Source organism: Lutra lutra, chromosome 9 (genome assembly GCF_902655055.1).
Source record: "Lutra lutra chromosome 9, mLutLut1.2, whole genome shotgun sequence".
NCBI lineage: Eukaryota > Metazoa > Chordata > Mammalia > Carnivora > Mustelidae > Lutra > Lutra lutra.
This window is the reverse complement of record NC_062286.1, coordinates 123,335,673-123,353,341: the sequence shown is the minus strand read 5'-3', so window position 1 is coordinate 123,353,341 and position 17,669 is coordinate 123,335,673. Positions and strand designations below refer to the sequence as shown.

The 17,669-nt window shown below is 51.3% G+C and overlaps 1 protein-coding gene across 4 annotated transcripts; it reads right to left on the bottom strand.

The window, feature by feature from the left end:
* Positions 1-675: 675 nt before the first annotated feature.
* On the bottom strand, positions 676-17,270 carry ADIG (adipogenin). 4 transcript variants are annotated; one of them, XM_047747224.1, is made up of 3 exons: positions 16,957-17,270; positions 13,256-13,391; positions 676-1,495 (listed from the first exon to the last, which is right to left on the bottom strand). In XM_047747224.1, the coding sequence occupies exons 1-2, from the start codon at positions 17,081-17,083 to the stop codon at positions 13,297-13,299; spliced, it is 222 nt and encodes a 73-aa protein (XP_047603180.1). In that variant the 5' UTR covers positions 17,084-17,270; the 3' UTR covers positions 676-1,495; positions 13,256-13,296. The 4 variants fall into 4 exon arrangements, with proteins under 4 accessions (XP_047603180.1, XP_047603179.1, XP_047603178.1 ...); XM_047747223.1 differs by lacking the exon at positions 676-1,495 and adding an exon at positions 10,070-11,513; XM_047747222.1 differs by lacking the exon at positions 676-1,495 and adding an exon at positions 10,070-11,652 and having other exon boundaries at positions 16,957-17,268.
* Positions 17,271-17,669: the final 399 nt, after the last annotated feature.

Sequence of the window (17,669 nt, the reverse complement as noted above, 5' to 3'; positions counted from 1 at the left end):
AAAATAAAACCCCAGCAGTTCTAAAAGGATTGTTGCGCTGAGATCACGGCGTGCAGTGCGGTGACAGATCTTCAGTTTAGCACAACTGGGGCACTCGGCACGTCCGCAAAATTCATTCCGAGCTTCACAAACACAGCCCATTTTCTGCTTTTGTTGTCAACATTTTTTTGAGGTATCATGTACGCAGAAAAGCGCACAGATCCTAAGCGTACAGCATGATGGTCTCTCGTTGTAATTTTGTGTTTAGGCATTTACTGAGCACTTACCACACGCCCACTAAGCGATAGATAATGGGATCCTTAAGTTTAGAAGGTAAGAACTTCGGCTCCAGTGTCAGGTGTGACTTTGAATCCTAGAGCCGTTATATTAGCGAAGTAACCTTGGGGAGCCTGTGAACCTGGAAAGCCTCCGCTTCCTCCTCATCCCACAGAGACCCCTAGTGTGGTTTAAGAGATACTCGGGGCAGTCAGCAAATGTGGATTGAGCCCCCGCATAGTTTCTAGAGAGCTGGGGCACGTACAGTGCTGGACTGAGAGGTCCTCCACAAATGTCAGTTCGATAAATACTTGTTGCTTCGGGGCACTTTCCGCCTGACATTCAGACGGGACGAGTGACTTGCCCGGGCTGCCCAGCCGATGAGTGGGTTTGTTTTCAGATGCAGAAATATAGCCACGCGCCAGCTGGTTGTCCCTCCAGGTGACCCATGGGAGGACGAAGATCCTGCAAATTCTCAGCTGCAGTCTGTGCCCCCTAATACTTCCTCTCTGCGTGACCGTGGATGTTTCCCTTTCTCACTCCAGGCCTTAGTTTCCATAACCGTGCAGTGGGGAAAAGGTGGTTGGGACAGGAACTTTGCAAGACAGACTTGGGAAGACTCTTGCCCGTGGGGTCACGGCAGGCGCCCAAGGATCAGGTGATGGGGGGAGGCAGCGGCTGGAGAATGGGCCGAGGAGCCCGCACCGACAGGATGACCGAGGGACGAGGATGCCTCACTAGGGGAGTTCCAGGGGAGGTGTGGCCAGGCCTCCTCTCCAGCTCAGCCGGCTGGCCAGCCGGCTGGTGGCAGTCAGGCTCTTGGGCCCCCCTTCATTCCCTTCAAAGAGCCTGCCATTGCTGTCACCTCCCTGACTCCGATGAAGTAATGGCAGGTGGCAGGACCGGGCATCCAGGTTAGACAGAAGCTGAGCTCCACACGCTGACTTTGCATCTCAGCAGAGATGTTTCACTTCCCTGAGCCTCCGTGTCCTCTGCAGAGGGGGGCTAATCCGAGCTACTGTCGCAGTGAGCATCACAAGAGGGGTAACTGAGAAGCCACGCAAAGTAGCTGGCCTGCCCTGGGTGCTCGGGAAATAGGAACCGTTGCCACAATTGTCATTAGTGTGACAGCATCACTGCTCCCCTCATCATGAACGATAGAGGCAACTGTAAGTTTGGGAGAAGGATCTGAACACCAGCACAGGCGATGTGGCCACAGTGACATGTTGTCACATGTCTCCTGGGGGGGCAAAATTACGCACGTTAAAAACCAATGTCATTCATGTCATCTTCACAACAATTTCTTATTCTTATAATCGCATTTTACAGAGGAGAAAACAGGCACACAGAAATGAACTTGTCCAAGATTACCTGTCTAGTAAATGGGCAGGACTCTGACCTCAGGCATCAGGCTCCATAGCCCACGTTCTCAACCACTATGCAATAAGGCCTTTGTGCAACTTTTTTTCTTAATTGTGACTTTTCCTTCCCTCTCTCTTTTTTTCCAGCCCATTGGCCAGATGCAGCAGGTGGCTGGGGAGGAAATACCACCAGCCTAGACTCAGTCCCAGCTCTGCTTCTTACCAGCTGCTCTGACACTTTTGAAGATTCCCTCTGGCCCATCATTAGGAGTAGACAGAGGGGCCTGGTGACTCAGCCGGTTAAGCATCTGCCTTCAGCTCAGGTCATGAGCCCAGAGTCCTGGGATCGAGACCTACATCAGGCTCTCTGCTCAGTGGGGAGTCTGTTCTCCCTCGAACCTTCCCCCTGCTTGTGCTTTTTCTCTCCTAATAAATACATAAAATCTTTTTTAAAAATTAGCAGTGGGTAGTGATACGTCATAGCAAAATGGACTGAGATAAATCCCCATGGGGCATGCTGGAGGAGCAACTGGAGGTCACTGTCGGGGAAATGCCAAAGTCTCCTGGGCCAAGTAGATGACCCAGGGGCTGGTAAGAAGAAGGGGTGAGGATAAAGGAGGGACAGAGGATGAGTGGATTTCCAAGAACGGCCACCATGGGAGGAATGGCCATAGGGCACGTGATGTGACCCTATCTTTTATATCCTCTACAAACATTTAGGAAATCAAACAGACCAGCCAGTGCTTTGGGAATTGGGTTGTTTCAGAGCTAGTTGCTAAAAATGCTGACATCAGCCTCTGGTTCAGGGTGGAATGAGGACACATGCTGGATACTCAGAGGTGTTAGTTACATATACCCAGTCACAACCACCCCAATTCCCAAGAGGGCACAGGCAAAAGTACAAGAAGGGAAAAGCCACAAATATTTGGCATTTGCACAGTTTGATCCCTGGCTACCAGAGGAGTTTAGTTTTTTGGTCCCAGCGCTGTATTTTACACTGTTTGAAAATGTCTTCCTGACAAAGAGTTCTAAGTATGCTGCTTGTGTTATCCCTATGTCATTTGAGTTTGCCCCCCACCCATCTATTGACATGGGCTTTGGGCACATGCCATGCTCTGGCCCATAGAATGTTCACAGACATGAGATACTCGAAGGCATGAAATGTGCCTGCGTGATGGGGCTGGCCCTCCAGCGGCTCCCATCACCATGGGAGTTGCTGTCCGAGGATGGCTGCAGCCTGAGTCCCAGAATGAACACGTATGGGACAGACAGAGCCCAGCCAGCAGGAGCAGCAAGTTCAGCCAGACCCACAGCTTGAAATGGGGCCACCCAGCAGAGCCTGGGCCAGATCAGTGAACTCTCAGCCAGCCAGCAGACACATGGCTTGAGTAATGAGCATTGTTTAGTGAATGATTGCCATTGAGTTCAAGATCATTTGTTACACAGTGATAGCCGACAGAGACAGTGTATTATTGAACAACCTAAACCACTTGGCTAGAGCACTAGTGGGCCCACTGGAGGGAGCTGGGTGGTGGCCACCCCTTCCAGCGGGCTTTCTAGCCAGCAGTGCATCCCTGCCCTGCTTGCCAGAGAGGGTCTGAAAGCTCCCATGGGGTTGAGGCTTGCCTCCATCCTTCCTTTAAGGAAAATCATGGACACTACCTTGTCCCCACCTGAGCCACTTAATCAGATTATTTTATATGTTGGGCAACATATGGAATTGTGTTGGTCACCTGTGCCTACCCAAGCCCTTGAAATGTGATTAGTCTAACTCCAGGCCCTGGAGTCAAACTATCTGGGTCTGGGTCTGTCCTCTTAATATGTGACCATGGGAAAATATCTTAGTCTCTCAACTCCCCCTGCAAAATGGGCATGATGAGGATGATACTAGTATACACAGGTTGTGAGGAGGAAGTAAAGCAATGCACACAAATCATTTGGCCCCTAGGAAGTGCTCCACCAAATGTCTAAAAGCAAAACTGTGCTTCAACACAGCCTACAAACCTCCTAAAATGAGGCAAACAGCCCCGAGGGACAGAACAGGAACAAGAGTGGGAGGGGGCTGAAGAGAGAAGGCCTCCTGGAGGAGGCAATCTTGGGACTTAGTTTTAAAGGGTCAGTGAACACCAGGGAGGGAATGAGATAGAGAGCTCACGGGAAGGGGAGCAGGTTATTATGCTGGTAAGTACAAAGGAATTTCCCTGGGTGGATGGGAGTCTACATTAGGGTTTCATGAGAATGAAGTTGGAAAGAAATAAAGGGTTATGGAGATCTCCCCATGCAAAATAAAACCTAGAAGCCATTAACCAGCAATATGAAAGGTTTGATCACACCAAAATTCAAAATTCCTGTATAACAAAGACACCATACACAAATTTAGTGATCAGCTGACAGGACATTTGCAACAAATGATAAAGGTTACTACCTAATCTATATAAAGAGTTCCTGGAAATTGATAAAGAAAAAATACCTTCAAAAAACATCTCATAGGAAAGTACACAACAGATATGAATTAACAGCCACTGGAGATAAAATGTAAATGCTCCATGTGAAAAGATGTGATTAGAGAAACACAAATTAGAACAATGAAACATTTTCACCCACCAGATTGGCAAACACCAAAAAGATGGCTAATACCCAGGGGTGGCAAGTGTCAAGAAGACATTTTCACAACCTATGAGTATCTGCTGGCTCAACTGGGCGGAGCTGGTAATGCTTGACAGGAGGGGAATTAGGGGTGGGGAATTCCAGAGCCTTGAAGGGCCCTCACCTAACCGCTCAGCATAATGAGAAGCTTCTCCCTTTGCTTCATTGTAGGGCAAGAGAGGAAATATGGAGCCCATCAGAAGGGACTTGCCCTTCGCTGGTTTGTAAGCAAGTCGGCCCAGGTGAGCCCCGGAGAGAAGCCGCCTGCCAGCCCATCTGTTGCAAAAGTGGTTGGAATGCAGCCCCCGATGGCCAATCCGTGGTGGACATCCAGGAGGACATGTGTGAGCAACAACTATCAGAACAGTATTCATTGCAAATGAAGGCGCAGGCTCAGAAGGGTGACGTAAGCGGAGGACTTAGAGCTCAAATGCAGATCTTTCTTCCACTGCAAGGAGTCAGGAGGCCTGACTTTACTTACTGTATGAAAATAAGTCTGTGCTATTTGTGTCCTTCCCAGAGCGATCCCTCATAGTGCTAATGTCTGGGGGCATCCAGCGCGCTCCCCACATCCCCGCTCTGTGCCAGACCCTGCCCGTGCGTTCATCTCCTTGGGTCCTCATAGCAGACAAGGCAGAGAAGGCTGCCCCCATCTTACAGAAAAGGAAGCTGAGGCTCAGAGAGCTTAAGTGACTTTCCTGGAGCCCCACACAGCTGGGAAAGGTGGAAGCTGGACTTTGAGCTTCAGGCTGACCTTCAACCACTGATGCATTTAAACTACCCTCAGCGATCTCTTGGTGCTTGGGTTTGCATACAGGGGTGTGTGCCTGAGGGGTTAAAGCAGCAGGATATCTGGAAAGACTGGTGACATTACCCGTGGTAAAGACCTCAGAGCTACACATGAACAGAGCATGAGGTTAGGCAGGCTTTGTAAAAATGACTTATGACATGAGTTATCTGTGTGTAGCTGGGCAAGTCGCTTATCAGAACCTAGACCGTCGCACTAGACTCAAAATGGTCTTCCTGCTTCTGTGATCTACCAGACACTCAGCATGTGAAAAGTTGCTCAATGGCACTTATATAAGAAAGTGGAGTTAGGGTGCCTGGGTGGCTCTGTGGGTTAAAGCCTCTGCCTTTGGCTTTAATGATCATCAGGTCATGATCTTAGGGTCCTGGGATCAAGCCCTGCATCGGGGCTCTCTTCTCAGCAGGGAGCCTGCTTCCCCCACCCCTCTGCCTGCCTCACTGCCTACTTGTGATCTCTATCAAATAAATAAATAAACTCTTTAGAAAAAAAAAAAAGCAGAGTTAAGAACAAGATACAATTAGCATAGGCTAAAAAGAGCAGTATTGTCCAGTCAAGAATGTCAACATAAAAAACCAAACCAGCACCCACACTGTGAGTCTGTAATTGGACACAGACTTCTGGGAAACCACTGGGTGATATGATTCAGTTTTAAAGGTACAGACCTTTGGATTCAGTGATTTCTGTTCTGGGAATTTATCATAAGGTAAGTGCACAAAGATATATATGCCTAAGACAATGCATATAGTTAAAATAGCAACAAGAAAAGAAGGAGGGAAGGCAGAAGGAAAGAAAGAAAGAAAGAAAGAAAGGAGGGAGGGAGGAGAAAAAGAAAGGAAACGGCCTAAATTTTCATCATAGGGTATTTGTCAACAAAAGTAGAGTTTGGTCATAAAAGAGCTACATAGACCCAGCTGAGACCCCATAGCTTAAGGTCCTGAATCCTGAACCCCAAATAAACTCTTGGGTCTCTAATACAGCACACATGGTGGGGGGCATCCCTCATATCCCTTGGAATCTGAAAATCAGTGACACCTGCGGAAGGCATGAGTTGGAATTCAGGGCAATGTGTGTCCCAGAAGGGTCTCATTTGGAGTTCACCAACCAAGGTTTGAAATACACCCCCAACACTTGGCAGCTTGGAACCTTGGGTCATTTACTTGACCTCTCTGAGTTTCTGTCTCCTCATCTGTAGGATAGGAGGACAATTCTTCCCTCACGGGGGTGTAGCAGGGACTGACAGAACATATACCCCTCTAAGGTCTTCATCTTATTCCTTTTACCCCTCAGGCCTGGCCCTGAGACACCAGTGGCCCAAACCTCCCCACTCTCTTTCCTTGACGACTGTACCTTCAGCCCAGGTCTGCACAGTGCCGGGGCTGCTGGGCGGTGCGGGCTCACAGGATCCAGGGACATGGTGAGGCAAGGGGCACTGGGGTCCAGCCTCTCCATCAGGAGTGCAGGGAAAAGGGCTGACACCCTCACAGCTCCTAGTTCAGTGGCTGGGCTCCCATCACCATGAGGCTGACTCGACCAACGATGCACGCAGGAGGAAGGCTGCAGAGTTCTGTGACACATTCAATTCCCAGACGCCCCAAAATGTCCAACCTCCTCTCCTGTGAGCCTGTCTCAGCTGGGGCCACCTACAGGCAGACACACACAGACAGACCGCCCCCCACCACCCACCAGCGCACAGTGAAGTAAAAATGGCACCTTTTAAAAAGTCATGAAATATTATTTGCATTGCATTATTACCTGCAGCCATCCAATTTTAAATTAAACTGAATTAACAAAGTACCCGACTAAGATAGCCAGAAAAAGTAGCTGATGACTCAGGGATCTTCACCCCAGCCTGGCCACTCTTTGAGCAGGTCGCCCACCTGCTCTATGTCTTGATTTCCTCCTCCTTGAAATGGGGATGGTAACATTTGCCAGGAAGCAGGAAAGCAAGCCAGCAGGTTTGTGTTGAAGTGGTGAGAAGGGCAGGGCCTGGGTGGGAGAGGAGGCTAAGGAGCAGGGAAGGAGAGTGGCAGAATGTGGGGATCCTGGGAATTGACATTTTGCCTGGAGTGTGAAGGAGCAGGAGCTCGGCACATGCAAAGGCATGGAAGTGAGGGATTTTCCTGCCAGTTTCCCTGGCTTGTGTCCCCATATCTATAGGGACCAGAAGGGCCTCCTCTTGCACTCTGGCCAGGACAGAACCCTGTGGTCTTCCCCCAGGTTGCTCTGGGCTCCCGCACTGTCCTCCTCAAGGTCTCTGAGTGTTAATGAACCTCCCAGGGCAGCATAGTTGACTTTACACTAAGAGTGGCCCCAGGGAGCAGTTCAAGGATGGGGCCCAAGTCCACAGGTCACCATAGCCTGCTCTGTCCAGGGAGAAGAAAAATGGAGCCCAATAACTGGAAATAATACCCCAGGGGAACCACAGTGCCCAGGACTGTGCATGACTCTCACATCAAAAGATGGTAAGGGCCCCACAGGACAAAGACTCTGTTGGGAGCCTCAAGTCTCAGGTAAATGTCACTGGCTCTCACATGGAGACTAAGACCATGCAGATGACTAACTGTCCAGTCTTCCCAAGGTCCTCCTGAGGACAAGACTCTGGAACCATGCCATCAGAAGGTCAAGTACTTGGAGGTCCCATTGGTGCAGAGGCCCTCCTTCCCAACTAAGTTGAAATAGCCATGAAAATGGGTGAAAAGTACTTTAGGAGCCATAAGTAGTTTTGTGTGTAAAACATATAGATGCTTAGTAAGTGTTAGATGGGTGGATGAATGGATAGATGGTTGGATAATGGATGGATGGATGGATGGATGGATGGATAATGGAAGGGTGGATGGATGGATGGATGGATAATGGATGGATGGATGGATGGAGGATAGATGGATGAAGGGATGGATGGATGGATGATGGGTGAATAGATGGATGGATGGATGGATGGATCATGGATGGGTCATGGATAGATGGATGGATGGATGGATGGATAATGGATGGATGGATAATGAATGAATGAATGGATGGATGGATGGATAATGGATGGATGGATGGATAGATGATAGATGGATGAAGGGATGGATGGATGGATGGATGATGGGTGAATAGATGGATGGATGGATGGATGGATGATGGGTGGATAGATGGATGGATGGATGGATCATGGATGGGTCATGGATAGATGGATGGATGGATGATGGATGGATGGATGGATGGATCATGGATGGGTCATGGATAGATGGATGGATGGATGGATAATGGATGGATGGATGGATGGATGATAGATGGATGAAGGGATGGATGGATGGATAATGGATGAATAGATGGATGGATGGATGATGGGTGGATGGATGGATGGATGGATGATGGCTGTGTATATGAATGTGTTAGAGCATGAATGAGTGCATGAAGAATTCAGTGAGCCATTAGGCAAATGGATAGAAAAGCTAATGAGTGAAGGAATAAATAAATGCTTGAATGAGTAAACAAGTTAGTACCCGAGTAAATAAACTTATGGTCCAGAACAGAAAACCTAACTTGTTATCACCTTGCTTAGGTGTAGGGAACCCCTGGAAAGCAAGGAGGAAGAGAGAGTATCCTGAGTCTTGAGTAAGCTTCTTTAAGGAAGTACTACTTCCCAGCTTCCTGGAGAACCACACTTACTCAGAAGAGGGTGAAGTGTGCCCGCACTCTGGGCAACATCCTTCTTTTGAATATAGAGACAGACACACACAGAGGGAGACGGTGCAAAGACCCACAGGAAGAAGGCCGTGTGAAGAGGGAGGCAGGGGCTGGAGGGATACAGCCAGAAGCCAAGGAATATCTGGAGCTGTTAGAAGCTGGATCCTTCCCGCAGGTTCAGAGGGAGCACGTCCTGCCAGCGCCTTCTGGACTCCTGGCCTCCAGCCTGTGGAACAATCCATTTCTGTTGTTCTAGGCCACCCAGTTTGTGCTGCTCTGTGGTGGTCGCCTCATGAAAGGAGTACATAGAGGATTGGCCTCAAGTTGCCAAGGACGACACTGAGCGGGGGAGAGGGAAGGTCCCAGAGCTTCCGGTTAGAGGTGGAAAATATGGGCATGCCTGGGAAATGTGTCATGACAAGAGGTCCAAAGAGAGAGCCACGTCCACTTACTGTCCTGAGTTTACTCGTGTGTCTTACAAACATCAATGGCACAACCTTCAGTTGCATCGTCCGGGCTAGGAAGAGCGAAGGATATCCCTGCGGATCTTCAGATATACCTCTCAGTAACAGTCAGGAAAGCAGGCCGTTTCCAGGCTGTGCGACTTTGGGGGAGTTACTTAACCTCTCTGACCCTCAGTTTCCTCATCGGAAAATGAAATTAAGACCCACCTCACAGGGTTGTTGGGAGGGTCAAATAAGACAACTCACGGGGAGTGGATAGCCCTGGGGTAGGCACAGAGCAGCAGGCACTCAGCCACGGCTGCTGTAATGGGGATGATGTCTCTTGGAGAGCCTATCACTAGAGGCTCACAGGCTGTGTTTCACACACACACACACACACACATCTGCCTTATAGAACAAAATGTTGAAAAGGAAACCTCAATCCATACCCCTCAGAGACACGGGATTTCAGCCTTCCACCCAGAGCTGGGAGGGCTTCTTCCCACAGCTCCCACCACCATCCAGTGCTGTTTACCTGCCAGGAGTCCCAAGGAGCTGTGTCCCCTGCCTTCTGCAGCAGGTGCTCCCAGGTTCATGGCCAGAGGTCCTCCCTGCAGAGCCAGGCAGTGCCCACTCTCCCTCAAGGTCTGAGCCCCCACCCCAGGAGGCTTCTCTGGCTCCTCCAGAGTGACGGGGGGCAGGAGGGTGGGGCTTGATGGCTCATCTGGCTTTTCTAGGTCAGCACAGAGGCTGACCCGCAGCATGTTCCCTCACAGCAAAGGGGACAGAGGTGACCAAGCAGTGCATGGGACTCTACGGAGCAGGGAAGCTGGAGGAAATGCCAGACAAATCCTGAGAGAAGCTCTAGCCACAGGGGATGTATGTTACCAAAAGTGTTTATTTCAATGCCAGGAAAGCTTCCAGGAAAACACAGGTTGCCAAAATCTCATCAGCTAGAACAAGGCATGTGTGGAGGGAGAGGTGGGATGGGGTGAAGGGATGGGGGAGAATATGTGTGTGTGAGGATACCTGTACAGTAGGGGAAAGGCCTGGGGGAACAGGCACATAATGTACACCCTCGGAGTTACCATATAGTGGGGCAACTTAGCAACATCTGCAAAATGTAAACACATAGGTCTCAAATTCAACAACTTCTCCCAGAATTTATCCTCTAGATAGAAGCGCACTTGTATACCAAGATAAAAGTTCAAGGATGTTCCCATTGTCGTTAGGAACAGAAACCTTGTCCTGCAAATTTAGTGGGGCTCAGCTCCCAAAGGGCAGCCCTCTGTACCACACAAGGAACTCAAGACTTTAGCCCTAGGACAATAGGGAGCCATAGAGGGCTTGAAGCAGGCGGAAAGACATGTTCTACTTTGTGCATTGGATGGACCGTCTGACAGGGCAAAAAAAGCAGAGCCGGGGAGACCAAACTCCAGACGAGCTAATAATTCATACTCCTGAATGGTAGGATCTAGGTGGCAGAGGAGGGGACACCAGGAGGGCCTGTCCCCTTCTCCTGCCATCAACTCTGCTGCCCCTGTGAAGCTAGTGAGGACGCAAGGACAGGGGATTTCTGCAAAGGAGAGAACACTTCCTTACCTGCACCACCCCCACATCCCACACTGGGTGAGACCTGGCACCGTGGAGTCAGGGTCTTGGCTCAAAGCCCAACTCCATTGGCATGGCTCCAAGCCACAAAATGAGGTCATTCTGTGCCTCATTTTCCCCTTCTGTGAAACAGGGATCACCAAAGACCCTACCTCATAGAATTCTTGTGAGGGTTAAAACCCCTGTATAAAGCCCATGGAAAAGTGCCTGGTATACAGTGGGTGCTTATGAAAGGTGAGTTAATTTTATACTAGCATATGGTAGCTGCTCTGTATTTACAAAATGAGTATTTGTTATTAAAGTCAACCTAAAGGCGAATCAAGGAGTGTGAAATTATAGAATGGGAGCTGGGAGCAAGAATCCCCCAACCCTTTGAAAGGATGGGAGAAAGTCAGGCATTCCCAAAGATGGTCAAGGACAAGTGGAGTCAGTGCCAGAGGCTGGGCCCGGACCCGACGGCTTATTAAATGAATGGATCTGGCCAGGCCCAGTGGACTTGTCAGGGCTCTCCTGAGCACAGGAGACTCCTCGTTTTTTTTTAATATGGACCCACACCTTTTGGCCCAGCCCTATCCTCGGACCTCCTCTGAGTTCAGATGGCCAACTTTTCCCTGCATGCCTGTTTATCTATCCCATCTTCACAGGCTCAGGCTCCTCCCCAGGGACCCTGGGAGGTCATCTGTAGTGAGAGAAGAGCTGGGTCCTCTGGAGGCTTTCCCGAGTCCGTCGGTGGAGGAGCGGAGTCGGGGGACCCCCGGGAAGCACCACATTTGCCAGAGTCCTCTTCCCTCATCGGTGAGTCTCTCCCATCCAGCTCGGTTACTGCCACCGCTCCGCTGACTCCAGGAAAGCCAGGCTGGAAAAGCATGGAAGGTTGAGTCTAGAGATGACGATGGAATGAAAGAATGAGAGGAACAGATACATGATGGGGCGGTAAGGGCTCTATATGAATGGGACAGGGTTGTGGAGCAGAGTCCAAAAGTCTCCTTTCCTTACCCCACTAATTGTACACAAACAGGGCAGGTTACGTAATTTGTGGGCCCATTGAAAAAATGAATGTACAGGGCCCCTCATTCAAAAATTAAAAATTTTAAGACGAGAGACAGCAGATCATTAAGGCAAGCACGGGGCTTTTCAGAACATGGGACCTCATGGGACCGCACAGGTTACCACCATGAAGCTGGGCCTGAACACGGTGCTCTGAGTGCAAGCACTCGCGTGTGTTTTTCCAGGGAAAGCACCCTCGGCTGTCAAAGTCATGGCCCAGAAAGGTTAAGAATCAGTGTAACTGAGGTTAAGTGAGGGCCCTTGCTTCTCACCCCACACAGGCAGGGGCTCCACACTGTGACCCACAGGGAGCAGAGGGGGTTGGGAACACGTTGCATCGGCAGACTTGGAATAGATCAGGCTGGGGTGGCCGTGGGGACAGAGGGAAGTGGGCACATGAGGGATAGAGTTGAGGACTTGCTGATGGATTGGATGTGGGCTGGGAAGGAAAAAAGGCACGAAGACTGACTCTTGCGTTTATGGCTCAAGCAATGAGACCGAGCAATGGAGGTGCTATTCATGGAGATGGAGAAAGCTGGAAGAAGTTCAGGGGCAGTGTTTTGCTTTGTTGGGTACCCAAGGGAATCAAGACTCCCCTTCCAGCCATGAAAAGGTGTCAAGGAGATAACAGAGCTGAGAAGGACGATTAGAGCATCGGGGTCATTGGCACAGGGCTGACATTCCACTCTTCTGGAGTGGCTGAGGCCTTTCCAGGTGTTCAGTGGGTGCCAGGGCCCCGTTACTCCAGGCAAATTACTTACTGCTCTGCCACTCAGGTTCTCATTTGCAAAGTGGAGGTAAGAATGATACCCTCTTCGTAAGATCTCATAGACGAGCTTGTGAAAGGGAAGTGCTCGGCACAGGCCCTGGTGCCTTGTAAGTGTCCAGTGAATATCAGCGAGCTGCATCACTGGATCGTGTCATTCCTCCTCCAAAGGGCTGTGTGTCAGGAGTGCTGGGAGGGCTTTGGATTTGGAGCATCAGTTATCGGGCACGTCAGGAGGTGGTAATGCTATGGCAGAAGACAATCTAGAGCAGAGGAAGGGGGACATTTGAGCTCAATCTCAGAGGTGAGGGAGTGCACTGAGTGAATGTGGGGGAGAAGGATTCCAGGCAGAGGGAGCAGCAAGGGCAAAGACCCTCTGTATGGAGAGCAGTGGGAGGTCATGGAGGTAAAGGGTAGGGAAACTTTGTGAAGGCACTCTTCATGGCAGAGAAGTCTGGTCCTCCAACATGGTGAAAACATGTCTCCAAAAGAATGAAGCAGAGGGTTCTCCAACATGGCAAAGACAAGCAGCTCTTGTCCTATGGTGGAGGGAGTGGATATCCAACATGGCAGCCACCCAGGCCTTGGGTAGGACCTGAGGCTCCCCTTTCCTGCCCCCCTGCCCCAACTCCCAGAAGGGTCTCACCTGGCTGAACAGAAGGCTCACAGGCAGGGCCTCTCCTCCTTTTAGCTATGGAGTGTCCCCTCCCAGCAAAATTGGGCTGGGGCTTTGCTCCAAGGCTCCCAATCAAAGCATACATCTGAGTCATTTTCCTCTGAATCTGTGGAGGTACAAGATAAGGCATCTTGGGTGGTCACATCCTGTCTCCTACCCCTGACCTCAAGGGAGCCCCCTGCCACGCCTGGGCATCCCTGGTAACCCTATCTGAGACCAAGGGGCCAAGGCAGAATCATGACATATGGGACAGCCCTGAGATCTCAGGAAGACCTGAGGACCTTGAAGGTGACCGGGACCAACAAAGGTTGTCCTAGGACTCAGAAAGTGGCCACACACACCTACTAAATAGGGACAGGCCGTCGAGGCAAACAAACAACCTATTTGTATTCGGAATGGTCCAAGAGCGGGCACTGGGGAGACACACACCCAGCGACTGGCCCATCCATCCATTCGTCCACCGGTCCACTTATTAACAAGTGTCTGAGCATGTATGTGCAACATTTCCCTGTAGCACTGCTTTGTGGTGAAGCACGCACAAACAATAAAATATGCTAGAAACTCCGTGCATGTGTGTGTGTGTCCATCATGAGGGGTCTGGGTGACGGAGGGTGGCACAGTCGCACTGCACAGAGCCACCCCTCCATCCAGTGCCATGTTAGAAACTGTTAAAACAACCATGAGACCTGTAGCCTTTGACTTGCAGGATGTCCATGATACATCACAAGCAAGTTTCAGAGAAATGTATAGGTTAGGATCTCCTCCCCTTTTTACTGAAAAACAAGTAACAATCTGCCCATGCTTTTTTGGAAAACCGGCATGTGTTGTTAGATAGGTGTGTGAGCTTGCCGCCGTGACTTATCGGGGAAGGCAAGGTGGAGGAGGAGGGAGAAGGGAGAGGGGAATCCTCCTCCTTACTATACTCCTAAGGAGCCTCACTGATGGCAGAGAAGTAATGAAGACTGAAGAGAGCCCTCCGCTTGCAGACCAAGAGCAGGAGACAGGAGAGGCGGGCTTCATTTCCTCATCTGTAGAATGGGCACATTACAGCCCTATGAAGAGGGAGTGATGAGGATTTACAAACCAGTGTAAGGGCTTGAAGGGTCCGCTCTTCGCTACAGGTCGTGATTGTTTCTTGAACACATGCTAAGTGCTAAGTATGGCACGTGCATTTTCTCATTTAATCCTGTCAACAACGTCTTGAAGGAATTACTAATGTTTGTTGCAATTTGCCGGTGAGGAAGGCTCGGGAAGGCGGAACGTCCAGGCTCCCAGCCAGGAAGCGGTGGGGCTGGACTCCAATGGGCCTCCCAGCACCAGGGCCCTGAGGTTCCATGTTCCATGGGCTGCACCAGTTTGAAGTCAGGGGATTCAAAGGGAGCTTTGCATTTAACCCCTCGCTCCCAGGATCACCCCGAGGTGGGCGGGACAGGCATGTTTCAGCCCTAAATCCATCTCTTCGGAGGTTTCTCTTCTTGCTGCAAATTCCTTTCCGATCACAAAGGAAATGTCCTCAGGGGAGCACCTTCCCCTTGAAGGGCACACGGGGCTGCATACTCTCTCCTGTCATGGTCCGGAATTAGTAGTCCCCACTGGCCAGCTTCTCCAGGGCTCAGCTGCCCACGATCTTTTCTTGCCTCGGTGCCAAGCTTGCCGGGCAGCTCCCTTCTCCTCCCCTTGCTCCCTCATCTACTTGAGAAACCGTGTCCTCCTGGGCCCCATGGCACTCCCTGCCCAAACCGGCTGCCTTCTGGGCCCTGGAACGGCCCTGCTGAGCAGGGGGGTCAGAGCTAGTCCTGCCTGCTTTTCACACCTGATTCCAGGCCAAACGGATTCCAGTGAGATCAACAGCAGAACAGAAAACTGCCAGCCCAGGTGTCCCTGAGAAGCAGCTCCCCCAAACCCCGGCAGGCCCAGACCCTGGCACAAGGACATGACCAGGGCAACAATACTAAGAGTTCTGAGCAGATGGGCCCCTGAGAGGAGACTGCTTATCTTGCTTTAAGGACAGTTTCTGGTCATTGCAAATTTCCAAATGCCTTTTTGCAAAGGGCCATGTGAGATGTGGGAGGAAGTTTGAGACAAGGTCAGGATAGGGCAGGCTGCAGATGGTTTTAGAGGGGGGCATTCAAGGAGCATGAACTGCTGGAGATTAGTGCCTTAGACTTTGGGGGAGGTGCTCCTGGCTTCTGGAGAAGCCATCCGAAGACACGCCTATGCTTCCTCCCACCTCGTCTACACCGTCACTGAAATGGATTATTTCTCAGCCTATAAGCACCTACTATGTGCCACACATGTACATGTCCTCAACGCCCTGCCCTTCACACGCATCTCTCCACAGCCCCAAAGGGTAGGGACTGATATTCTCTCCATCCTATAGATGAGAAACCCGAAGCTCAGAGAGGACTTGCCCAAAGTCACAGAGCTGCTGGGAGGCAGAGCCAGGAGGTGACACCAGATAACCGGCACTCTCAAGTACTTCATGGGTGTGTGATCTGGGAACGTGGCTCCTCTCCCTGAGCCTCAGTTTCCTCCGTTGTGCGATAAGGATTACTTCTCAGGTTATTTCGAGGATTAAATGAGATGATGCACATCAGTGTTTAGCACACCCTTTAGTACGGTATGCAAGAAAGGTTAGCAGTTATTCCGAATGATGAAGGGCCAAGGCTCAAATGTGGGCCCCGTCCTAGACTCCAGAGAGACGGCTTTTGCAGCCACTGCACGGACATGTGCTCTGTCCACCACCAGCCACCAGCCCTGAGCCTGAGTTGCGCCCCTCAGGGAAGGCGGCAGTCCACCCCGGGAATATGAGAATGTACTCTAAACAGACATTTTCCAAAAGCTCTCGCCAGGAACTCCCAGTAATGACACCATCAGCAGCCCCCACACTGGAGGACGTGGGGCAGCTCTGGGGATGAACCGCTTACCCCGTCTCAGTGCCATCGGACCAGAGCTGGCGGCGCATCAGCACCCTCCCTGCCTCACTGACCAAAGGTCTTGGAACTGCGGAGCAGGAGGTGGGAGGTCAAACGGTCCCCAGGAAGAGGCTCCATGGTGAGGGGAGCGCCCAGGGGAATAGGACACCTGCGGAGCCGAAGGCCATCCCTGCCACTAGCCCCAAGCTTCCCTTCTGGCCAGCTTCATCCTGCCTCCTGTCGCTCTGGGGGGCATGCCGAGCTTGGGACAAGCGTCCATCAGCCTCCATGATCTAGCGACCCTGAGAACCCAGCTGCCTCCCTGATGCATAGTCCAGGCAGAAAGCAGCGTGAGGGGTCTCTTGCCTGGCGCTGCCATATCCCATCGCGTCCGTTATTTACTGCACGGAAGCACTGGGAGGGGCTCAAGTCCAGCGCATGCCTTGTTGCCCCCACCTTGTGCCCTGGCTAGTCACAGCAAAGGGCCCCTTTTACTAATTCATCTGGGGGAAGGGGCCACCTCTTTTTCGGACCTGATTTGTGCTGAAGACCTTCTTTGCTAGCAGTGGCTGTGAGGGGACACAGGTGTACGCACGCGCGCGCACACACACACACACACACACACCCCGCTTCCCAAACTCGGGGACTCACTCTTGGCCTCTAAACTACTCAATGAATCCTTTGCTCCTACTCGCCTGCCCAGCTTCGGGACCCCCTGCTCAGCTCCAGGATTAGGGCCCAGCCCAGGAAGCTCACCTTGGCTCAGTAAGAAGCGGAGCCAGACGATCAGCAGGACCAACAGCAAGCTCACGGGCAGGCAGAGCCAGAACACCAGGAAAGAAAACGTGAGGTCGTTCACCAGCGGCACCAGAGGGTACTTCATGGTGTGTGGCTAAGCCACGGCTGCCTGGGCTGGGCTGGCAGGGCTGCCCTGGGGACCCAGTGGGCCGGCCCACACTCTGCTCTCAGCTCAATTGTGACTGAGTGGGTGACCTAACAAGGAAGTCAGTGTCTTTCAGGCAAAGGGAGAGCTGTTTTGGACAAGCGAGTGGGAACTACTGGCAGGGAGACAGTTTGGCCAAGAACAAAACGCCCAGGCTTCCAGGCAGGCAGGTCTGGGTTGGAATGCCAGCTAAGATGCTATGGGTTCATGGGACACCTCCTCGGATCCTCTTGTAAGATGGAAAGAATCCTTACTTCAGCAAGCTGCTAGAAGAATAAATGATGGGATAAACATCGACCCCAGGTGGCTATTCAAGAATTTGAGGTCACAGGTTCCTTCAGGAGCCCGCCAGATCCCAGGGCCTGTCCTTCTGGCTACAGGTGCCCACGTGTGCACTTGGTGGCACTGGGAGGGGGGGATGCGGCGACCTGGTCGGAGTTTGGTGCATCGAAGCAGGCAGCTGTCGCAGCTTCAGGCAATAACTACTGTGTGTGAAAGGCAGGCCTGGTACTGGCACATCTCCTTT